The 25,582-nt window shown below is 23.4% G+C and overlaps 5 protein-coding genes across 5 annotated transcripts; 2 read left to right on the forward strand and 3 right to left on the reverse strand. All coding sequences in view use genetic code 6, as the record gives it.

The window, feature by feature from the left end:
- Positions 1-468: 468 nt before the first annotated feature.
- On the reverse strand, positions 469-5,722 carry TTHERM_00180930 (fibronectin-binding protein A, amine-terminal protein; the record flags this gene model as incomplete). Its single annotated transcript, XM_001008760.3, has 14 exons — positions 469-551; positions 621-752; positions 811-918; positions 1,121-2,380; positions 2,455-2,656; positions 2,784-2,930; positions 2,987-3,316; positions 3,379-4,016; positions 4,389-4,681; positions 4,931-5,007; positions 5,079-5,204; positions 5,268-5,335; positions 5,423-5,511; positions 5,634-5,722. The coding sequence occupies 14 exons, from the start codon at positions 5,720-5,722 to the stop codon at positions 469-471; spliced, it is 3,642 nt and encodes a 1,213-aa protein (XP_001008760.1).
- Positions 5,723-7,735: 2,013 nt separating this feature from the next.
- Positions 7,736-15,220, reverse strand: TTHERM_00180940 (trehalose-6-phosphate synthase; the record flags this gene model as incomplete). The annotated part of the gene is made up of 9 exons (XM_001008761.2): positions 7,736-8,224; positions 8,752-8,910; positions 9,049-10,027; positions 10,411-11,169; positions 12,219-13,379; positions 13,649-13,848; positions 14,098-14,162; positions 14,216-14,416; positions 15,043-15,220. 9 exons carry the CDS (start codon positions 15,218-15,220, stop codon positions 7,736-7,738), a joined length of 4,191 nt encoding a protein of 1,396 aa, XP_001008761.2.
- Positions 15,221-15,360: 140 nt separating this feature from the next.
- TTHERM_000180958 (hypothetical protein) lies at positions 15,361-15,786 on the reverse strand (the record flags this gene model as incomplete). Its single annotated transcript, XM_012795804.1, has 1 exon — positions 15,361-15,786. The coding sequence occupies one exon, from the start codon at positions 15,784-15,786 to the stop codon at positions 15,361-15,363; it is 426 nt and encodes a 141-aa protein (XP_012651258.1).
- A 2,287-nt stretch (positions 15,787-18,073) lies between these two features.
- TTHERM_000180959 (hypothetical protein) lies at positions 18,074-18,483 on the forward strand (the record flags this gene model as incomplete). Its single annotated transcript, XM_012795805.1, has 2 exons — positions 18,074-18,338; positions 18,395-18,483. The coding sequence occupies 2 exons, from the start codon at positions 18,074-18,076 to the stop codon at positions 18,481-18,483; spliced, it is 354 nt and encodes a 117-aa protein (XP_012651259.1).
- A 2,012-nt stretch (positions 18,484-20,495) lies between these two features.
- On the forward strand, positions 20,496-24,927 carry TTHERM_00180960 (transmembrane protein, putative; the record flags this gene model as incomplete). The annotated part of the gene is made up of 5 exons (XM_001008763.3): positions 20,496-20,765; positions 21,541-23,517; positions 23,613-23,799; positions 23,895-24,447; positions 24,549-24,927. The coding sequence occupies 5 exons, from the start codon at positions 20,496-20,498 to the stop codon at positions 24,925-24,927; spliced, it is 3,366 nt and encodes a 1,121-aa protein (XP_001008763.2).
- Positions 24,928-25,582: the final 655 nt, after the last annotated feature.

Genomic DNA, 25,582 nt, shown 5'->3' on the forward strand with positions numbered 1-25,582 from the left:
TTTCAAAATATTTAAGCAAACTAATTAATTAATTTGCTCATTAATTTCTTGAAAAATAAATAAATAAATACTAAATTGAGAAAAATAAATGAATTTGAGTTTTGAAATGGTTAATTAATAAATTTTAAATAACAAATATTAAATGAAGGCTTATAAATCTTATATATAAAAATAAACTTATTTTTCTTTTAATTAATTAAATTACTTAATTGAATTCTATCAATAATTATTTGTTTTAGTTTTTATAACTCTTTGAATGTTTTGTTTGTTTGTATAATTTACTTAACTAATTAATTTAATTACTTAGTTATTGATTGAGGCTAGATAGATAGTTAGTTAGTTAATGTTTTTAATTTAATTTATTAGCTAATTAATAGCTAAATAGTAAATAACTATATTTATTTATTATTTACTTGATAATTTTGTGTTTGTTTTGGTTGTTTTTATTTTAAATTAGACAAAGCGAGCTCATTTCTTTTCTTGAGCAGCATCTTTTGTTTTTCTAGCTTGCTTTTTGGCTTGTTTTTCTTTGTCTTTGATCTTTTGCAATCCTTTTTAATTAATTAAATAAATTACATTTAATTTAAAACTAATTCAAATTAATTGATAAATTTTATTACCCGCACCTGCAAGTTTCACGTTACCAATAATACAATTGATAATTTCTTACTCAGTCATATTCTTTAAACACTTTTTCTCTTATTGATTAGTATCTTTAGAGCTCTAAAAGAAGTGAACAATAGATTTAGCAGCTTTTGATAATAATTATTATCATCTTTATTAATATACATAAAAGTAATAAATTTTTACCTTTTCCTTTCTTAAGAGTACCTGGAACAAGTTTAATTTTGTACTTACTGTTAAGAATAGATATAGTATTATAAGGAGCACACATTAATAAAGTAGATGAGTATGTTTCTATTTTTTTAATATATTAAATTAATATATTTAATAAATTAATATAAAATCTTGAATTTAAGACAAATTTAAAATTATTTTTTAAAATCTGATACAAAAAAATTAATTATAAGCTTAAAATTAAATCTAAATTGTTTTTATCTTATGCAAATTTGAAATATTACAATAAATATAATAAAATTTTATAGAAAGAAATTAATACCTTCAGGATATGTAAATGTTGCTAATCTAGAAAGCTCTTACAACTCACTGTCGATGATTTCATCTTTAACATCTTCATCTATCTTGTTTTATTCGTTAGCTTTTTGCTCAGCAAGTTCATCATCTTCTTCGTTATCTCCATCTTCTGGGTTACTTAATTCATCTTCATTTTCTTTTTCTTAGCTTGGTTTAGCATCTTTAACTGATTCTTCCTCAGCAGGTTTTTCTTAGCTGGGCTCTTCTGCTTGGTCTTTATTTAGATCTACAGCAGATAATTATTCAGTGATTTTGCTGGGAATTTAGTTAAGTGATAAATCTTCACAAGCTTCAACTTCAATTGAGCCCTTAGAAATTTAATCGTCGGCTTTTTTAGGAACACCACAGGGAATTTCAAGTTCTTCTTCGTCCTCAATTTATTATTGCTTTTAGTTCTTACTATCTTTATCTTTGTTGTTTTTTCCCTTGTTATCTTTATCTTTTGTGTTGTTCTTTTTCGAGAAGGCTTAGTCTTCTTTAATTTTAACGTCTTTCATCTACTTAGCACCAATCAAATGCATTCTAAGTTATCTTTCTTCTTCATCTTGATCTGCATACTTTTCTTGCATTTTTTTAATTTTATTTTTTTTCCCTCTTGGGACTGGTTTATTATTGTTTTATTTTTCATCTTCTTTGTCAGATTCACTTGAAGAGTCATTCTTTTTGTTATCTTTTTTCTTAGCATCTTTTTGATCTTTAGATTTCTTACCATCATTGCCATTTTTAGATTAGCTTTTATCATCTTTTTATTGTTATTTATTTTTTTATTTAGCTTATTAAATTTCTTTCTAGATTTATTGTGCATTCTTTGGTTTAGGCTAAGGAGGTACATTTAATCTAATCATTGTAACTTCTTCATCAATAACGCTAGTAGAAGCCTTTTGAAGAAGGATAGGAACTTATTCTATTTTGTTTTGTTATTGTTGTTGAGCAAATGGATCCTCGTTTACAATAGAAACTCCTTGATCTGATTATTATGACTCTAATTGCATATTAGGTCTAATTTCAAAATTAGTTTCATCGAAATCATTCTAGTTATCAATTTAAACTCCACTAACTGTTGTAGTGTTGTCATCTTTATCCTTTCTTCTTCTATCATTTAAATGTTTCTCAACAAATTAGTCATCTAACTTGTAAAGAAGAGTGCAACCCATTTCCATTCTAGCAGGGTATATGAAATTCTTTTTTCCTCTAATCATAAAACTACCAGAAGGCAAATATTCACCTTTATTTTAAATATAAATGAGAAATTCAATCAAAAAATTAAAAATTAAAGAGCTTTTTCAAAAAAATAATTACCAGTTTCTGCTCTTTTCGATACTTAATGATCATATACCCACCAAGCTGAAGCAATAATTTTTGCTTCCCAAGCCTTTGAACGACAGATAGTAGCTATAGCTGCTTCTTCAATAGTTTATTAAGAGACGGGGATGTCTTTAAAAGGATTCTTAATAATTGTACTGGCAGCACCATGGAAATCAGCATGCATATAAATATCTCCCTTTAATTAGAATAAAATTTTTAAGCAAAAAAAGTAAATTAATAAATTTAAACTTGAAAAAATAAATGATTAAAATGATTTTAAGTTAAATATTTCCTAATAATTTTATTATAATTGTATTATCTACCTTTCTCATGTATTTTTTGACAATAATTTCGTTTTATTGCATATCTCTACCTGAAATAACAAGATAATTTTCACTTGAAATAAACCAGTAGAACTTTTCAAACCAGTATTGCTTTCTTGTATTTACAACGTTATTCTTTAACTTAAGCTTTATAGTTTTTAAATAACCAATTAAACAACTTTATTTTAGAATTTAAATTTTACATTTTCTATTTCTTTTAATGCAGTTTTTTCAGCTTACTTCAAAGCTAACTTTGAGGCGTCAAGAGTTTTTTTTTCTTTGACTATGTTTTTCTTTTTGTTTTCGTAATAATTCCTAGCATTCTAGTGAGCAGAATAAGCAATATCAATAGCAACAACAGTATATTCTTCCATATCATCACATGGATCTCCCAACAAAACACTGATTTCGTTGTTTTCAAAATCTAAACTGTGAATCAAATATGCCATAGGATCGCCGTTTTTCTTACCTTCGTTGATCATCTTAGTAATTTTGTCCCAAGACTCTCCACTTGACTTTAAAGTCTTAATGATCTTTATTAAATAAACAAAATTGAATAATTCTGATTTATAGAAAAAAAGAATAATTAATTTACATTGATGATTGCGTCTACATAATCAATATTCATTTCAATTAATTAAGCTTTAACAACATACTCTTCCTATTCATTTTTAAGTTTTTGAATTCTATTCAATTAATCATTTTTTATATTTTCATATTTTTTCCATGCAATAGATTCAACATCATTTTATTCTTCTTGGATCTTTTATGCCATAACTTAAAAGTATTTATCGACACTTGCATTAAAAGAGTTATTTTCAATGAACTTTTTGCCTTCGTGACAGGTTAAATACAAAGGAGAGAAATCGAAATACTTTTCTTTTTCTTCTTCTTTCTTTTCTTCTTTAGCTTTTTCAGTAGGAATTTCATCATTGTTTTAAGCTCCTTCTATTTATTGCTATTCCTATTTATTTGGTCTATGCTTTACCTCCTTTTTATCTGAAACGATCAAGTAGCCCTAATGCACAGTCTTTTAGAAGTCGAGGATAAGGTCCTTGCATTTATCTGCCATTTGCTTAATAATTGCAACATCTGCAACAGTAACTTTTTAATTTGGGTTTAATCCATTAGAAGAAATAATATGATCAATAACAGGATTATGCAAAGAGGGAACAATCTTGAAGACTATTTCCCTTAGCTTATAGCCTTTAGTAGCTTTAGCAGCATTATTTTCTATTAATTATAAAAATTTTTAATTTTCATTAATCCTTCATTCATTCGTTAATAAAATAATTTAATTATAAAAAAATTTCTTTAAAATTTATTAAATTCTTTCTATTCTATTTTACTTTTTATTTTTACAATTAATTTTTATACTATTTTACTATTTTTAAAATTAATTTTTATTCTATTTTACTATTTTAAAAATTAATTTTTATTCTATTTTACTATTTTTAAAACTATTTAATTTTGAGCTAAAAATAAAATATTTTTATTATTTTAAGTGAATTTAAATTAAGTTAAAATACTTTTAATAATTATTAATTTAATTAGAAATAAAACACTTTTAATTTTTTCAAATTAAAATTAATTAATTATTTTTACTTTTTCCGTCTTTCTTTTACTTATCTTGATCTTTTTAATTATTTTTGCCATCTTTTGTTTCTTTTTTTTGTTTGTTTTTCTTTTTTTTGTCAGCTTCATCTTCATCTTTTTCTTCTTCCTCTTTATCGTTATTTTTTTATTTTTTATCTTCGTTTTTTTCTTCCTACTCATTATTTTCTTCTTAATTCTCCTTTTGCTTGATAAGTTCTTCTATGATAGATTCTGAAGTATCGAATTTTTCCAAATATAAATTTGCTGCTTATTCAAATGGATACCTTTCTCCTATTGCAGTCCTATTAATTTGATTTGTATAAAAAGTATTTAGCAAATAAGATTAAATTTTGTTTTATTTGATATTAAATATTCCTCAGTTCTATTTATATATTGGCCTTTAAATCAATAGGCAAATTTGCCTTTTTTGAAATTTTAAATTTGTAAAGATATTTATTGATTGTATTCATATGTTTATTTATCTAAACTGAATTTTTAAACTAAGTAGCAAATGATCTCAAAATAATAACACAAATAATGCAATTAATTACTTAATGGTTTCAGTGAATTGATGCTATCTCATCAGTAAAATGATATTAAAGTCTTTGTCTGTTAAAATGATGTTACCCTGTATTTTTTGATTACAAAAAGGTCTTAGAATGATTTAGCACTCAAAAATAATAATTATTGGTTATTTACACTAGAATACATTTCGAGAATGATATGATTTGTTGATTCACCACTACCAAAAGTGAGAATAATAACTCTTTCAACTCCTATTTGCTTAATGTCTTCTAATCTCTTAGATCTTAAATACTTTCTGAACTAATTTCATTAATAATTTTTTTGTGAAATCAATCAATAATATTAAATTAAATAACAAAGTACCTTCATTGTAAATCCTGAAGGCATCTTACTTTTCTCTTGCTATATGTCTGTAGTGTGGAAACGAATACCTTTATTTTATAATATATTTTTTTAATTTCATTGAATGTCTTAAAATAGTTTTCTATAGGGATTATTTTTTAGGCGCAATTTTTTACCATTTTCAATTAATAAGAACTCCTTGGTTTCTCCTCTGGCTAGCTTGAAGAGATAGGTCTTTTGATTGATGTCATAAATATTAGAAACTCTATTTTATATTCAATATAAAAAATATTTAGTTTATCTTTGCAAAAAAAAAGGTTTCAGCTTGAAATATTCTTTGTCTGCTGTCTGAATCTATAAAATCATATTAATCTATTTTTATTTTACCTGAGACCAATTAGCTTTTACTTTAATTCAGTGACTAATGCAGTGATATCCAATGACGTTAAACGAACTTTTGTTTTTTCTCCTGACATTTAATTAATATTGATTTCCTTTGCTTAATAAAACTTGCTTGCTTTTATGCTAAATTTTCAACAATATTCCCTTGTCTATCTATTTGTTACACGCTTATTTACTAGTGTATTGCTTGCTTATTTGTTTTTTTCTTAACTTAGCTGATTAATTAAATTATCTAATAATTAGTTAGTTTGTTAATTTGTTTGTTTTTTTGCTTGTTTGCTTATTAATAATTAATTATTTAATTAGTTTCTACTTTGATTTTATAATTGATATTTAATTAATTAATTTTTGATAAATTTCTGAATTTTTCGAGTAATTTTTTATTTTCTGCAAACAAAAAGATAAAGTATCTAGAAGAATTCAATTTCACATAAATTTTTTATTTTTTATAATTTATTCTTTCTTTTTCATTTTGTTAAATACACATGTTTGTTTGATTGAATTAATGATAAAAAACTTAGTTAAATAAGAGAATGTATGTATAAATGAATATATTAATATTTTATAAAGTTAAGACCCATCATAATAATATAGTTATTCAAGTTTCTAAATATCTATTTAATTTTATCTAAGTTACTTGCTATCCTTTTTAGCTTAAAAAACAGATTTATTTCTTATAAATTTTTGAGGCATAAGAATATAAATAGATAGATAGATTTAATTTATCTTATATTGATTTGATAAGCTAGACCTTTAATATTTTTATACATTTACCAAAAGAATTTTTATAAGTTAGTAAGCTCAATGACCAGAATTTTCTTTACCTAATCTTTGGATTTTAAAGTGAAATAGATAAATTAGAAAGACTCTACTCATTTAATAGTTTCGAAAGCTGTATTAAATCGGCTACTTTTTGAATATATTGAGAAAACCTAGAAATATTTTTTACATTTAATTGGATTAATCATTTTGAGATTATTATTCTATAATAAAAGCTTTTTAAGCTCAATTAAACGAATTGAAGATGATATTAAAGCATGACCTTTAAAAAAATAAAATACTTTTATTTTACACAAGAAGATATTTAGATTGATGGATACAAATTATTTAATTAGATTTTAATAATTTTTTGAGGAAAAGTATTTTTTAATTTTTGATGCTAAGTTTGTTTTTGAAGAAAGTTTTTATTAAAAAAATTATTTTCAAAGCTTGTTTTTCTTTTTGTTATTTCAATCATTTATTTTCAAATAAATTTACATGAAAAATATTTTATTAACTTTTATCGTTGGTAGATTTATTTTCTTTTATTTAATTATAAATGAATGATATTTTTAATAATGATTAAACCTCACAAAAATAATTGTTATAATATAAAAATATTCTTTTAAATATAATGAATGATAATTTAGATTTAGAACTTAATGAGATTTATTATTATCAGACACACATAAATTTACATTGAAATAAAATGATTGTTTGGTTGATAGTTTTATTTATTTATTTATTTAGAAATAATATTAATATATTATATAGTTTTTAATTAATAATAATTTTACATTAAAGTAATATGATCAAATTGTTAATAATTAATTCATTTTTTATTTATTTATTTAGTTAGTTAGATAGATAGTTTTTTTAGATTTGATGATTTACTTTTACTTGAAATAATTACTTTTTTATATTTTTTTTTACTGTTTGATTATGAAGAAGAACTTGCTCTGAGTAAGTGTATAAGTGTATAAGTATATGTATGTGTGCATGTATTTATATTTTTATATGTATGTGTTTGTATGTGAATATGTATATATACATGCGTATGAGTTTTTGTGTCTTCTTATTAAAAATGTTTTGAAAAATAATCACAAAAATTAAATTACCACATTTATACGCTTTAAATAGTTGGTACAGGTAGGCAGGTTCAGTATGATCTTAAATATTTGCTAGCTGCATGATATAATAAACGCATTTATTTATTAATTAATTTATTACAAGGTTGATTGATTTATTCTCTTTCAATTTAGTAATTATTTTTGTGTGTGTAGTTTTAAAATATTAATATAAGTTAATACAATTCAACTAATGTTCTTTCAAACTATTTGTTTATTTAAAATAGATTAGCTAATAAAAGGAATTTTTATGTCTTGAGCTTTAATTCTTCTCTTTTGAAAAATTTAGTTTTAGTTTAGGAAATAATTATTATCAATAAACAGAGGACTCTGCTTCGAGTCGCTATCAAAATATTATTGTAAATTATTTTATTCGTTATCTTCTTCACATAGGTTTTATACTTTCAATTTTTCATTCAGGATTTCTATGTTATTTTCACACATTGTGTGCATTCTCACTAATGGAGGAGGTGAGTTTCCATTGTGGTGATTATTTATATGAGCAAACTTCTATGGATTGGCTTGCGTTTGATTATGATTGATATTTGCAAACTAGTCTGTCTTTAGTAGCTATTTGTTACCATTCATCATCTCAAGTAACACAGCTAATTCTTGGTTATTCTCGAACTGGTGATTGCAATACAAAGCACCTAGCTGAGAAGATATAGATCCTAAAATAGCAGGAGAGTTCTTTTTAGATTTATAAAAAATGACATTAATTTTTAAAATATTTGGAGGAGTTCAAAATAATAATTTTATGTATTAAATCTTCCTTTTTTCAAATTAAATTTATTTAAATCCTGTAAATTAATTTATATTTTATAGTTCTGATATAAGTTTTGGGATGTAAGTTAATATTCATTAAAAAAAAATTATTCTTAAAATTTGTAGTTGATGCTAGATATAAATTATCTTTAAAAAAACTTAAGGTTCTAAAAAATAAAAAATTTCAATAAATTTTTATTTATTAAAATGAATTTTCAGTAATTAATTGATGAGGAAATAATTTGTATTGATATTAATTTATTTTGCGTTTTCAATAAATATGTATGAGTTTTTTTTATATTATGAAATTTTATTTATTTTTAAAATAAATTTCATCTGAAAAAGAGAATTTTTAATCAGAACCATAATTATTGTTATGGTTTTGATAAGTTATAAAAATAAAATATCATCTTGCTTATTGAAAATTTGATATTTTAATATAAAATTATTACACTTTCAAAATAGGAGATATTATCGTCATAAATAGTATCTCTGGCACTTTTTAACATTTCTTCGTCTGTAGTTTTTCTTCCTCCGACTATAACTAAGAAATCAATTTTTTTATTTTTAAGCAAACAGCTATTTTAGATGGCTATTTTAGTCATAACACCCTATTGTATTTAAAAAATAGATTAAAACAATTACAAAATTATTTATCGAGTTTTATTTTTCAATTTTTAAGAAAAATAAAATTTTATTATAATTTTATAATACTAGAATAAAATAGGATAAATGCATTTATTATTTACCTTATTCAAGCACTATGGCCTCACTTAAACGAAATCATAACCTTCAAATATTTCATTTCCTGGCATGCTTTCTACTATTTAAACTAACTACTTTATTAGTTCATTTTTTTATGCATCAGCAAACTCTTTTTCTACATTTTCAAAATGCCAAGAAGTTTAAAGTTCAGAGTCTACTATGTAAGACCCAGCAGTTTTTTGCACAAAGTTTTCCATTTTAGTTTAAACTTACATTTTCCATAATGTATGTTCATATTTACTTGTGAGTTAAAAGAAATCTAAATCACTGCCTGTCTACTAAATTTTGAAGCCATTGTATGCAATTAAAATAATGTTTTTAATGTGTCCAAAATATTTTTATAACAGTTCTGGAGATTTTCCACTTATTATATATATCTAAACATTTGGCTGTTTCGAAAGCTCTTCTACTTATTTAAAAAGTAGAGGATTAGGCTTAGGCTCAGAGAGAAGGTTTGAAGGATGGTCAAAGAAAACGCTTGAAAATCCAAAGATGAAGACAGCGTTTTTTGCATTTTTACATCTGTAAATAAGATTTTAAAGATTAATTTCAATATATTATTGAGAGCTTCTCTCGTAAATTTTAGAAATGATCTCCTTATGCACGTTATTATTCTATTTATCTAGGGCCACAGTCTTCTCTTCTGTGGAGATAAAAATGCATGTATTTTTTTAAACAGACTATCTCTTAACGATATCACTTATGAAGTGATTGATCCAATTCTAACTAGAACAAAATTTGATCAAGTAATTATAATCGAACTCTCGTTGAGCCTACTCACTTGTGTTGTTTTTTTCAGTAATATTAATTCTTATTTTATCTTGTATGATTTAACTAGACTAATTATTGACATTATTTCCATCACTGTTGCTATAATCTGCAGCTAATTTTTTTCTGTCTTCTTACATTTTCAAACCATCTTATAGATAAATCAATTGCTAGCTAGTAGCAAAACTCTCCTTACTTTATAAACAATAAATAATTTTAATTTTGTATTATATTAATGAATCTATTTTGAAAAATACAAAACTTTAAAATAAAATTTTAATTTTTGAAATGGTTCATCATATTATTTTTTCTATTGTTATGAAGTTAAATTAATTAAGGGGAAGAAAGAACAAATAGAATGATCTTTTATTTGATTAAATTAGCTATGCTACTGTAACTAAATGTTATTAAAAGATACTGATATATTTAAATTAAAGGGAAAATATATCTTCATTAAAAATTTGGTTATAGTAATAAATTTTATAGAACATAATAAGGACATATCATTACTCACTTGTAAATTACATTTTAAAAAGTAAATATCTTTTATTAATGGAGTAAATATCTAAAAAAGTTACTCTTTTTTCAAGGAGATAGAGGGTTGGTTGATGTAGATTTAAGATTAAACTTGCTACTATTCAGGTTTAATTTATTCTTTGAATGTCTTTTTATTTTTTGCTAGATTCTAAAAGATTTTGCTTAGAGTACTTACAATTTTTGGCTAGTCTTAAGGATTAATAATATTTACTGCACTAAACTGCGATATTTAGTTCAGACAGTTGCTTAGAATGAGTTAGCCATCTTTTTTTAGGAATAAGTATTCCATGTAATGAAAATGCCTTGTCTCTTATAAAACTGTAGATAAGAAGACCTCACTAATACTTAAATATTGATAGTAGTCTTCAAAAGAAAGGGAATCACCTTCAATAATTTCGATAGCACTATCGTAGAAAGACTGAGACTGATTAATAGATCTAGCAAGTGATTTCACTTCGTTTAAATAATCTTGTTAGTCTTAACTAGTTTAAAATTCACTATCAGTAGAAAAATACACTATTTGCTTTAGTTTATATTCTTGCTTTGATTGGTTCTATTTTTCTTTGTTTAAAAATTTTTCAAATGCCCTAAATTTATATTCAAGGCCACTATTTCTTGAAATACTATCAATGCCTATAAGTTAATGCTTGTTTTGGTCCTGTAAAATAAGAGTCATTTCTTCAACCTATTTTTAGATCAGATCCTTTGTAATTTAAAGCTTTTTCAAGTTTATTCCTGGGTGTTCTATACGAATTAAAATTTCTCTGCCATTACACTGAAGCATGATCTTTCCTCCAGCTCTAAAATTATATTATTAATTAAAATATTACATTTTTATTCTAGCATTTAATAAAAATTAATTTGAAACACCATTTAATTAGTAAGAAATATTTTTTTGAGAAAACAACTAATTTTTAATATAAAAATTTTGGCAATTAAAATTAGTTAATTAATTAATTGATAAAAGAATTTGTAGTGAAATCAAAAGTCGTGTTGTATAATCAATTTTCTTTTGATTATATAAAAAGTATCTTTTCATCAATTCAACTAGAGAATAAATTAAAAAATGTGTGGATGAAAATCTCCTTAATTAATTAATTTTTTTACTCAATTTTCATTAAAGCAAAAATTTTAATTTATTGTCATGAATGCTATAAAATATCATTAAATCTAAGTGAAAAAATGAATGGGATTATAAAGGGTGCTCTTAGAATTTTTTATCCTCAATTTTATCAATATAAAATTTTATTTATTTGATTTTTAATAAATCAGCAAAATTAATTAGTAACATATTTTTGATAAATTTTTATATTAGCTTAGGATTACTATCGCATTAAAAAATTCTATATCTTTTTTGGTGGAATCAGAATAAGATATATTCAAATATACACTACTTTTAAGCTTTTTGTATTTTTTCAGATTGGCAAACAAATATTTGATTCATCTATCAACTTAATCACTTTTATATTTAAGGGGAAGCAATAATTAAAAAGTATTAATTGATTTGCTAAGAATTTCACTAAAAATAGTTAATATCTATTGTATTTGCTCAATGATTTATTTATTTATCTAATTAATTGATAACTTTGAATTAGTTTAGCTGATGCTACTAAAAATAAATTTTTTGCTGCTTGTTTTATCGTAATCCATATATGATATTTATCTAAAATCGATTAAGATTATTGATAAAAAGGAGGATTTAAAATAATATTGGACATCTTTTAAATTTTTCTTTTATTTGAGGTATACTTTATTTAAAATAATTGAAAAATCACAATTGCTTAACTAGAAATAATTTATTTATGAAATTTAAACAGAGGTATTTGCACTATAGAAAATATCTATTTACTTGTGTAGGACAGCGCATCCCATTTTTTAAGAAAGGCTGAGAAAAGATTCACAACTTTCGTATGTTGAGAAAGACATAATATCACAAAAAAAGAGGGAATGCATGAATATATCAGATTGAGGTAACATTTCAAGAATCTACAGTTAGGGAAATTTTCTGTTCATAAAGAAAGCAATAGTTATTTTGTCACTAAAATCAAACTATTAAAGATGTCCTGGGCTATGAGTTTTTTGTTTTTGAAAGTAAGAAGGCACTAAGAAAAAATGAAAGTCATAAATAACGATTGCAAATATTGATATAGACTCATTTGTAAACTTTTTTAAAACATTTGCTACATCTTTATTGATATCTTTATATACTTTCCAACATTTTTCTTCTTCATAAAACATAATATTTTCTGTTTATGGATATAGGAACTTAGAGCAGAATTATCTCGAAAACATCTGATTCGTTTCTTCCTTGTAAAATAAAGGGTAGCATCTGTATTTTTTGAGCATGTATTCACGCAAGTCTTCCTAGTCGCTTTCAGATTCTACATAAATGTTACATATTCCCACCCATATCAAGTTTAATTTGACATTGCTTATTGATTGATAAATAGAGTCAATAAGTGGGTCAAAATTTTCTGTGAAGTCGTACATTTGACTGATTTACATATCTGTGGACATCCTTGCACTCTTTTTTTTCTTATTTTTTACAAAGTAAGGTAATCTGTAAGAAACTACAATCATGGTCTTTTCAGCTTTATCCTGCAATTAGGTGTTGATATAAGGCATTGATTTCACATTTCTCATGTTTTTTATGTTTTTGAAAGTAGAATCGCTGTCATTCCCATTTGATTACTGAGAATTTTAATTCTGTACTTAATGCAATTGATTTTAATTAATCAAATTAATGTCTTTTAAGTCTACTATCTTTCTAATTGTTGGATATTTCTCTTTTAAACAATTTGATTCCTTTTTCACTCTGTTGAACAGCAGAAAAATATTCTCCAAATTCATTGGTAAGTTGTTCTAAATTTGATTCAACGAGCTCTGATTAAACTTAATCCCCAAACCTGCTCCACGCAATTTCCTTGTATGCTCCTCCTAATGAACTTCTCCTTGCTTTGGTTGTGTATCTATTATCTTCTCCAAGTGAACATCTTCAAAATTATCGTGGCTATTTTTTTAAAATGTATTTTTAATAAATTTGCCTTAAGTATTCATTTCAAATTATAAATATATCTCCGTTCAAACCCAAATACAATTTAATAATATATCCATTATATGTGTATTATCAATCAATCTATCTATCAATTTATAAATATATCAATTAATCTATCAATCAATTAATGATTGATTTTGTTTATTTAACATATTTCCCTCATATTTAAAAACACGTCAATAATAAAAGCTTGTATTATTATAGCATAAAAATTATTTTATTACTTATTTTGAATATCATCAGAATTGAAGTCGTCTTCATCATCTGTAAATTCCTTCTTCTATCTCATTTTTCTAGCATCTATCACAGCCATACCATTTTCATACTTTTACTAGTCCATTTGATTATCAATAACATTGAAATCATCTGAAATCTTTGATTATCTCCTGAAAAAGTCTAAAGAACTATTATCAGAAGATGAGCTCTATCAGTAATTATAAAAATATAAATATAAGGCAAGAAACTAAACAAATATATCAATGTATAATTATGATTTTTTTTATTGTTGCTGTTGTAATGGCACAAAAATACTATCTTACATTGAAGTAGTTATTTATGAGCTATTGTAATTCTTTAATATTTATTGCCATACAGCTTACTAACTAAGCTTCAAATAAACAAACTAAGGGTATATAATATGCTAATGAGGAATCAATAAAATATAATAGTTTACCAAACCATCTGCCTTTCTCAGTGGGTCGAATACAATGAATTTATCTTAAATTTTCTTAGCATTAGCTTTTTATTATATTGAAATAAGTATTTAGTTTGCTTTTATGAATTTTATTTACTTGTATCAATAATATCATAATCATGATTGCCTGTATATTTTTAAAAGGGACGCTCTATGACTTAAATATTGTCTTCTTTCATAAAAAGCATTGCTTTATAATATTGCGTTTTATATTTTCTATTCATATCTATCTAAAAGTTCTCCCATTTTACAAGCCTTTCGCCTTCATATTTCACACATTTAAATTCAAGCACAGTGCCTTTTTATCAAATTATTATAAATAAATATAATGGCAACTACATAATTTTATTTCTCCATCAATAATATATCAGCTTTTTTCAATTCCCATTAAAATATAAACCCTTTACTTCTCTCTTTTTATATATTCCTTCCTAATATTGTCAAATATAAATCCGCTAAACGTTTGCTTGTTAGTTTGAATTCACATCTAAGCAAAAAAATAAACCAAAATTTTAACTTTTTAATAAACTTTGACTTGATAGAGATTTAAAAAATGAAATTTTAAAGTTAACTTTAGGGATATTAAATAGAATAAAATACTATAAACATGTTCATAAATTTGAGGGCTTGACATTAATTTATTTGACATACTTTTAAGTATTTACTCATTTTTACAAGCTCCATTATATATAAGTTCTTCTTTGATGTAAAAAATTTTTATTCTAAGAAAGAACAATATATATATATTTTGATATTTATTATCAATTGAAATCAAAAAGAAATTTAAGAATAAAACATTCTTAATTGCTGACTTGCTTGTAGTCACGCACGCTGGTTGACTTGCAGAGGAAAGAATGAGTTAAGGAATACAGCTGAGATACATTGAAAAAGAAACTAAATAGCTGAGCCATAAAGTAAAATTACCTCTTGGAATCTCTATGAAAGTGTCGTGAGTCCAATCAGGATACAACTGAGCGTTGGTGAAGAGTTATAATCCTTTGATTGGATCCCACTCTCCCAACTCTTTTATATTTCCTACAATCCTGATTGTTTAATTTAACTGTGTGTGAAACTAGACTTGAAACTTAAGATAGCTCGACATTCAAAACGATATTGCTATTGAGTTGCTATTTATATCGCGCTAATCTTTCCTTTCTTAAAAGTTTTTTTCAATAGAGTCTTTCTCGATCTAATTAACAATACTTTTTTATGGGCTAATCTGCAAATATTCAATCTTGCTATTCACTTATTTCTTTACTTCTTTAATTTAATTATTGATTGACTAATTAATTAATTCACTAATTAATTACTTTTTAATGACTTTCTATTAAAAACTCTTTTTCTTTTTCTTTTTTTTTCACTTAAGGGGGGAACGAATTAATTTTTAATATAATATTTCAGCTGTGGAAATTTGAGTTTGTATGCACAGAATTCTAAAAAATAGATGAACAATTAAGTAGTGGATTTACATGAAATATGTTATATAAATTAAAGATATGAATTTAACTAATTAAATTGCAAAATAATTATTTTTACTAATCTATTCTAAAATATTTAGTATATTTTGCTCTATATTTCTTGCATTTTTATTATGATATCATTTTTGTTTGATCTTTCTAAAATTTTAAGGTTTTAGCAATAAATAAATAAAGTGTTAAAATCAATCATTCAGTAGTTGAGTCTTGGTGTAACAAAATTTTAGTTAATGTCTATCAATCAATCTCATAATCTTGTGTATTGAAAGCATTTAAATAATTCAAAAGATAGATTTGATACTCTTGTTACTATTTAGTTGCTACTTTTTTATTTATTTTTTCACAAAAGTTAAAATTGTAAAAATGGCTACATATTTTAATTAGTATGTAAGTTATTTTATTCAAATAATCAAATTTTGTTTGTATATTTATTTAATTTTTTCAAGAGAAGCATATTTTTTAATTAATATTTAAGATAGAGAATACTTTTTTCTCATTTTTACAATTTACTTTTACAATTCCAATTTTTTTTTCTACTTTTTAAGATTTAATTTATGAATATTACCAAATCATTTTATTCATGTTTTAGAAATTATATTTTTATGTGGAGTTTCATTTTAGCTGGATAATTATGATAGATTTATGTGATTTCATTTATCTAAAGTTGTGAGTTATTCGAATTTTTTCCTCATGAATGATTAATAAATATAAAAACTAATTTGATGGATAAAAAGAATTTTCTCATATTTTTTAGAAAAAGACTTTAAAACACTTCTGTGTTTATATCTTTATAAATGTTAAATAAAAAATGAGCAATTCTTTTAATTATTTAAATAAATCCCAATCAAATTATGAGGTATTAGGTATCTTATAATTGTTCAAAATCAATTAATTTCTGTGATTTTTAGTAAAAACCACAAAAACTTAATTTTGTGTGGAATATGATGACACCAAATTTTTACTTATATCAGTAAATGTAAATTATAAAAAAGAAAAGGCTTAATAAATTTTAAAATAAAGATTATTCATGCGTATTATTAATCATCAAATTTCAAAATAATAATTACAAATTTTACAATTGAAAAAAACTAATAGCAGTATTATTTATTTTTCTTTGTTTCAAACTCATTATTATCATTTTTGCTTAAATTTTTATCTGATCTCAAGATGAATAAATTTATTTTTTACAATAATTTTATAATTAAAATTAATATTACTAAGGCATTAATAAACTTTAAACAAAAATAAAATGGTCATTTAGAATATTTTTATAACAAAATTAATTCTTAAATATATACATTTTAAGATGGACAAATTGAAGGTTTAGAATATTTTTAAATAGCATTCTAAATGAAAAAATGCTTAAATTATTAAACTTATTTTTCTCATTAAGCTTTAAACATTTTTGATTTAATAAAACATAAAAAACATTGAATTTAATCTAAAAAATTTTCAATTATTTATAAATAAAATTAATTTTGATAAATACATTTTTTAAATATTTTTCTTTCTTTTTTTATTTTAAATATTTAATTAATAGATAAAAAATTATTAAAATCATAATTTATTTGTTCATTCAATCAGAAATAAATTAAATAAATTGATATAGCATATTATAATTATTTGAATCATAAATAAACATTATTTAATTTATTATTTATTTATTGATGTATTTAAAGTTTAATTTCAAAAAACTTTAATAATTTAAAGTTAAAATATTTAAATTTGTTAAAATTAACAGAATTTATATTTAATAAATATTAATTAAACTCTAAGAATCTTATTTTTTTTATAGAATTAATATGAATTAATACTGAAAATATTTAACATAAATTCATATTTTTTCAATTCTAAAAAAGTTTAACAAAAAATTTTCTCTTAATAACAGAGTTTTTTAAAATGTTTCATTATTCTAAAAATATGATTTTAATTAAATAAAACATTTACAGTAATTAAATATTTGTAGATTTGGGAAACAATTATATTACATTATTTTAACAAAAAATTTTCAAAAATAGTTATAATTTGCTTTATTAATCTAATTTAATTAAATATAAATTCTACAATCATCTTTTATAATTTTAAAAACTAAATTTATTATTATTTATTTATTTTATTATAGTTTTATGTTATTTTTATTTATTAGTTTATTTATATTTATTCTTAATTCAATTATAAATTTATTAACAAGTTTTTTCTCATATTCTCTAACCTAAAATGATAATTATACATTTATAGATAAAAAGAGCAATAAAGCTACAAGTAAAAATATGTTTAGATAGCTGTGCTCATTTTCTCACATTTTAAAAATATTTTATTAAATATTATTTTATTTAATTTAGTAAATTGATAAAATATTTTTATAATTAAGGAACAGATCTCATCTTAATCATCCAATCAATTATTTGCAATTTTACTTAAATTTAGTAAGTTTTTTACTCAAAAGAAAAATTTAAAAATAATTTTGAATATTTAAAGACATGAATATATTTAATTTAATTTCTTTAAAATTATTTAAAAATTATGATAGATTTAACTTTATTTTTTCTTTAGAAGTAATTGGCAATGTTTTTTAAAAGATCTAACAAATAAATATTAAGGAATTCATTTTTTATAAGTTTTTTCTAGAATAATATGCAAAGGATTTCTTTTCTTTAGAAATGAATTAATTAAATTTGATTGAAAATGCTTTTTTTTTTTGTTAAGTTTAAAGTCATTTGAATAAGAGATAGAAAATACAATAAGGCAAAAATTCATATATTACCAATTAAACATATAAAAAAGAATTTTTATTGTTATAGTTATAAGATCTGTGATCCTAGATTAGATAGATAATAGCAATAAGTACTAATGCAGATTAGTGTTAGACAGAATCAGGTATCTTAAATGAGTAGTAAATTAAAAGATTCATGCAGTAAATAAAAACAAATGAGGCTCTGACTAGATACTGAGATTTGAAGTGAAGGAAATAATAACAATAGGATATAATAAAGAGGATAAAATCTAAAACTTTTTATAAAATAACAATAGATAAATTTTTAAAATTATAATTGAAATTAAAAAACAATAAATTAAAAATAAGTTTTTATTTTTTTGTGTTATTTTTAGTTCAAAAGATATCTTTAGAAGTAATACATAATTTATTTAGATAAACTTGCTCAATACTTCTAGCAAGTAAATCTATAAATAATTAAACATAAATAGGAAAGTTTTATTAATTAAATAGAAGAATAAATTGAAAACGTATTTGCGACTTACGTAATATTTGCGTAATTAGATCTGAAGGAAATAGGAAAAAGAACGAATCTTCCTCTTCAATTAAATAAAAGAAGTACAAAAGTGATGTGAATGCTGCTTATAATATGAAGAAAGAAATCAGAAGGAAATATGAATGAATGATTTGTTCTTTGTATAGAGTGCAGAGCATGTAATTCAAAAAAAGGGCTGAAATGCATAATATTGTAATGTCAAATTTGAAGATCTATTTGGCAAAAAATATCTCTAGAGGTGAATATTTAGCTTCAAGAGTAAATTTAATCAGAAAAATGAAAGTGTTTAACAGTAGAAAATAGAAAATCTTAGATATCTGAAATTAAACTACCAAAAGATTTTTAATCTAAATTGATTTTTACTCATTCTAACAAAGATCATTCATTTATTTTATAGATTCACGAATACAGTAAATTTATTAAATTTATAGTAAACAGATCAGTTTTGTGGTTAAAATCAGTATTTTACTTAATTTTTTACTTAGAACAAAATTTTAATTTCTATCCCTTGAAAAATAAATATTATTATTAATCAAAATATCTTCAAAATTATTCCGAATGTTTATTTGTTTGTTTGCTTGCTTTATTTGCTTTTTTGCTTGTTTTTATATTTATCAGCAGTAAAATTTTAATTAAAATATAGATTTAATGGTTTCTTATTTTTTTGATGGAATATAATTTTAATTTGGATGATAAAATAATTATTTGTAATTATTTTTAGTTTATTTTTTATTATTTGACCTGATTATTTGTAAACCATTTCATGTAAACTCAATCAAAAGTGAATTTTTTAGCTAGTTGAATGATTTTAAAAGTGTTGTAAAATTAAGGTAAATAATTAAATAACTTTGATACAGTAATTCAACCAAATTAAATAAAATTCAAGCATTCAGTAAAGATGTCTTTTCTTTAAAATAACTAACTTTTCACAAGAATTCATTCATAGTTTAAAGTTTTAAAAGAACAAATATTACTAATTAGAGATTTTTCTACCACAAAATTATGTAATTTATTTATTTTTTTAACAATTTACTAATTAGAGAGATAGAAATTTAATTTTTCTGTCAGTAAGTTATTCAAATTTTTTTAAATCAATCACATAAAGATAAAGAATTTTTATTATTTTTAAAAAATAATTAAGGAAAAAAGATATAATCGATCAATTTACAATGATTGCTTATTAGTCGATATCAATATAAATAAAAGCAAATTTGAATGAAAATTGATTTTTTGTTATATGAAAAGGAATAGGTTCGTTTTGAAATTTTTTTTTTTTGAGGATAGAAATAATTTAGTTTGTTTTGATGTGTTTTATTTATTTGATGATATTATCTAGTAAATAAATAGATAAAATATAAATATAGTTGATATACATCAATTTATTTATTAATCTATCGAATTAGATTATAGTTATTAACATAGAAAGATATCTGATCTTGTAATAAACACCCATATATACATACATATTTTGATCAATTTATTTAAAAATTTATTATTTTTGTTAGACTGACTTCAAAACTTAAAAGAAAAGATATTGTTTGCGCATTTAAAAAATATAAACAATAAAAAGTAAAAAAATTAAATTAATTCGTTTTGATAGAAAAGACACATAAAAGACTCAAAATCAATTAAGATGTCTTAATAGACCTAAAAAGTTACTATAGAAAGAAGAAACCAGGTTTTGTAGTCATTTATATAGACTAATACCAGAGGGCCATCTGATTTCTCTCCTCACCCAAATGCCTAAGGAGTTCCCTATGACACACAAGTCATTTCTTTGGTTGACTCCATCATTAATTTTGTGAAAGTTACCTTTTTGAGCTCAAAGCAAAACTTTGCAGTTTTAGTGCTTTTAACTCTCTATTTCTTTTCAAACTGGTCAATCACTCTTCAAAATAAAAAGGTATTCTATTTTATTACATTATTGCACATTTTGCTGTCTCTGAACATAGTTTTATTTAAAATTTTTTACATTTTGGAGACAAAGAGATTGGTTCCATTTTTTTAGGACTAATACATTTAGATTAGTAAAAATTTCAACCATACAAAATTGCCTAAGTTATTATATTAGCTATATGGGTTGGAATGAAGAGTATTTTATCTGCTTTGTAGAAATGAATTTCCTTTTAAATTTTAGAATCATTTCTTGAAGTGGTTTAAAAAACTCTAAAAATGTCTAAAGTGTTTAGAAGAAAAAAAAACCAGTAGATTTTTTTATTTTTTTAAGATTTTTTATTTGATAATAAAATGCTGTTTTTTGCTGAGCATTTCGTTTTAAAAAATATGTATTGAAATTTCTCATTATGATTTAAAAATGAAACCAAGTTCATTTCTAGCAAATATAATATAAATTAGAATAATATCCAAAAATTATAATTTCTTTTATTTATTTATAAATATATATATATCATATAAAGAAGATTATACTTTTTATAGTTATTAAATTATCTTCGTTTTTTTATTCGAAAAGCTATTCTTAATTAAAACTTTACTTTTTAATAAAAAAAATTATCCAGTTTTTTTGATAATTTCCCCAAAAAGCATAGTTACTTTCTTAAAAAATCTTAATTAATTTTAATAAAAATTGATAGATTAGACAAATATAATTGAAATATTATTTGATATCTTAGAATAATTTAAACATTTTTTAATTTGCATTAAATTTAATAAAATAAAAGGGTTTTTCAATCGAGATAGTTGATGTCTTGTTTATTGTTCTCCTCGTTATTGTTGTCAAATGCTGGCTTTCTGGTGAAGGCTTGGCTTCAATTTTCGACTTGATTTCTACTAGAACTTAATAAGTCATGAATCTTACTTCTTAGGGACTCAATTAGAATGGACAATTTTAACATCTTTTCAGATTTGTCTCAAGCATGCCAGCAAATGCTAGAAATTTGGAAAGCGTTGAACAACTCTTTGAAAGATACAATAAGGAAAAGTTCTAATTATCTGAATAGACTTTCTTAGACACTGAGTTAGCCAATTAATTAACTCCTCAAGCTGAGCAAAAGTTAAAAGTTTTGATTTAAGAATATCAAAGCTCATTTGACAAAGAAATTCCTTTTGATTTAGAAGATATAGATTTTGACTCTTTGCCTGCTGATGTCACTACAGAATAAGCATTCAGAACTAAAGTTTTAGAACCACACTACTAAGCTCTTTACGAGTATGTCTTCAATAGATATGGATTTGATTTCAGAAATTAAGGTATGTAATCCACTTCTGTATAGGCAGGACAATTTACTAACACTTTACCAACTTTAGCTGCTGACCTTGCAGGAATAGAAAAAGAACTTTTACTTAACAGATCTCTTACTATTTTCGCCTATGGAAACAACAAGCGTTAGAGATTTAGCAATAGAATTGCATCTTTCGTAAACGAAGATAGCCAAAATAAAATTGAAGAATTTAAACAAAGAGTTGGAGGCTCTGATGAAAGCAGCGAATAAGTTGAAGTCGTATTTGGTCAAAAGGATAGATAAGAAGTTGAATTAAAGAAATTTGTCAATGCTCCCTCTGGAGACAAAAACTATGATGGTTTAGAGGCTTTGACTCTCACTGACAAATTACTTGAAAGATAAGCAGAAGTTAAGTAAGAAGCAAAAGCTTTCAAGAAGAATTTCAAGAAAACCGTAAGTCAAAACGCTTAAAGTCATTAGGGTGCTTTGAATAGCATTATAGAAACAGAAGAAAATAACGCAGAAAGTGAAGTGAGCAAGAGCGAACCTGAAGAAGCTATTAAAAAGTTAGATGAAGCAATAAATAACAAAATAGAAGAATTGGCTAAGGCTTAAACATTCTTCAAATTTGAACCTAAAGCTTTTGAAAATTATTTTGATAATGCATAGGAATAATTAATGAGAAGTGAATCTAACGCCCAATAAGGTTCAGGCAGAAAAAGCATTTCAGAAATACTTTCAGCAGAAATAAGCGCAGTATTAGAAGCACAAAGCAAGGAAGATTTGTCTCTTATGAAATATTTAGAACTCGTTACCAAATATGAATACTTTGCTGATTAATACAAGGATCAAGACCAAGTTTTAACTAGAGTTGAAGAATCATTCTAAAATTTTATTAGCAACACTTTCAATGTTAACTCATAAAAAAAGCAAGCCAAAAGATTCAAAAAGGAACTCACTGCAATTAAGGATAAACTTTTACAAGAGTATCTCTTAAGAAGACTCAAAAAGCAAATTGCTGACATGGAAACTTAGTCTAATGACTTAAAGCATTAAGTTAGCAAATTACACGAAAAAGCAGATCTTAAAGACAGAAAAATCGGTTTACTTGAAGAATAAGTTGAAACCCTCCAAACTCAATTAAAAGAAATCTCTGAAAGACTCGGAGTTGTTGAAATCACTTATGAAGAAGAAAAGCAATCTTTGATTAGAGATGTTGATGCTAAAAAGAAGCAAATTGAAGAACTATACAACAAAATAAACAATATCACTGCTTCCACAACTGAAAAAGAAGTTAAGCCTGAACCCGTTCAACCCTAACCTATTTCCTAAGAAGAAATTTAATTAAGAAAGACCACTTCTTACAATGCTTCAATTTCTATTCTTGAAAAATCAGTCAGAAATATTACTGAAATCTTCTACGATAAATTCAGAAACACAGCTTATTTCAGCCAACAAGAATTAATTGATAAGCTTGTAATTTAAATTTAAATTAAATCGTTTTTTTAACAAAAATGAAAGCAAAATTATTTTCATTCATTTTTATTTATTTTATTTCATAAAATTAATAGAAATAAAAATTCGGTGCTGGAATTTTAAGTCAAGGAGAATTAAACTAAGATTAAAAGGATTTCATCGTCAAAGAATTCGAAGATAAGTTTATAGCCGCTGAAGAGCACTTCTTAAGCAAGAATTTCGGTGGTGAAAATAGCAACGATGTCACTGATAAAAATAAAAAGAATTAAAAATCTATATTAGGTAAATTAATACAAAAAATTTTATCCATAATAATGAAATTATTCCTGCAATTTTAATTATTCGCCATTTATTAAATAAAATCATAAATAAAATAGATTCCTTGGATAAGAACTTCGATTTGTTGAAGTAGAGATTATCTAAGGCAAGAGATATCTCTGATATCTAATAATTAAAGATGAGTGACTAAGATGAGAGAGATGCAAGCAAGATTGTTGATGATCTCATCAATGGCGCTTTAACTGATCCTGATGAGGTTGTCAATAGATAATTGATTGCTCTTAAGAAAATCATGTTAAAGTACAAGCAACCTGCTACTGCATCTAGAGGTTCTATTGATCAAACTCTTAAAACTAAGTCAACTTCTAAAGAAAATACCAACAATCCCAATCAAAGAGTTAAGCAAAAGATAGAAAGCACTCTTTAATATATCTAAGAAAATATGTAAAACATCAAGGGTTAAATGAAAAACTATTTGAGTGAAGACATGAGAAGAACCTTGAAATCTAAGATTGCTGAATGGAAAAAGTCTCAAGAAGATAAGCTTGAAGTCATGAAGAAATGGTCTCTTTAATCTCAAAATATGTGGTTCACTTTAATTTGGCATGATTCTAACGATCTCGATTTGGTCGTTAAGTGTCCTTGCGGATAGTAATTTATTTATTAATACATTTTTTATAATTTTAAATTGATTGCTTTCAAGTGTTTGATTTTTGAAATGAAATCCTAAATAATATTTCATTTTATTATAGGAAAATTTATTATGGTACTAAGAAGTGTGAATAATGTGGTACTTACTTAGAAATAGATATGAATGCAGGTGGTAATAAGAATGATAAGTTCCCCGTTGAACATATTTACTTACAAAAGCCTCCAAAAGTTGGAAGCAATTGGGAAGTCTACTGCAAGATGTTCCACTGTAACAATAACAAAGAATCTCCTTACACTGTTTAAATTGAACACGAAGATGGTAGAATAGTCAGTTATTAAGGTACTCTTGATATCAACGATAATCCTCAATCTCCTATTTACAAATATTCAGTTGGTCCAAGCATCGATGAAAATGAAAAGAAACTTATTAGCAAAATCAGAAATGTTATTGATTCATAAGAATAATTTGTATTTTTCTGATGAATTCTCACTAAATAAGGTGAATGATTGATTGATTGATTAATGATGAATTTAAAAATAAGAATGTTATTATTTGTTTTAATGAATTTATATTTTTATTAGAATCCTAAAATTTTAATTAGACTAATTTTTTAATAAAATATTTATTTATTTTTACTGTATTTTTTTTAATTTGAAATTATAAAAAATTATTCTCTTTATTTTTTAAATTACCTATTAAATTTAAAAAATTGAGAAAGTTAAGAATTTTTAAGATTGAATAAATATATATAGTTTGAGGTATTTTCTACTTCTTAAAAGATAAAATTAAGTATTTTAATTTTAACAAAATTACTCGCATAAAAACTTAATTTTTTTTAAGAGTAAAATAGACTTAAAATATATTTATTATTACTTCTATAAACATTTAAAATCATTTTATAAAAATAATGGTTTTGTGATTTAATTTAAATAATAATACAAACATATAAAACACTAACAGTAGATTTATTTGCCTTTATTTATTTATTTATTTATTTACCTATGTTTTAAACCATTATATTACATTTTAAATAAATTAGATTTTTTAAATCAGATAATGAATGAATAAATTATTTAATTTTACATTTATTACAAGAATGAAAAATTTATAAAAATATTCATTTAAATAGAAATT

The sequence above is a fragment of the Tetrahymena thermophila genome (genome assembly GCF_000189635.1).
Source record: "Tetrahymena thermophila SB210 genomic scaffold scf_8254798, whole genome shotgun sequence".
NCBI classification, from domain to species: domain Eukaryota; phylum Ciliophora; class Oligohymenophorea; order Hymenostomatida; family Tetrahymenidae; genus Tetrahymena; species Tetrahymena thermophila.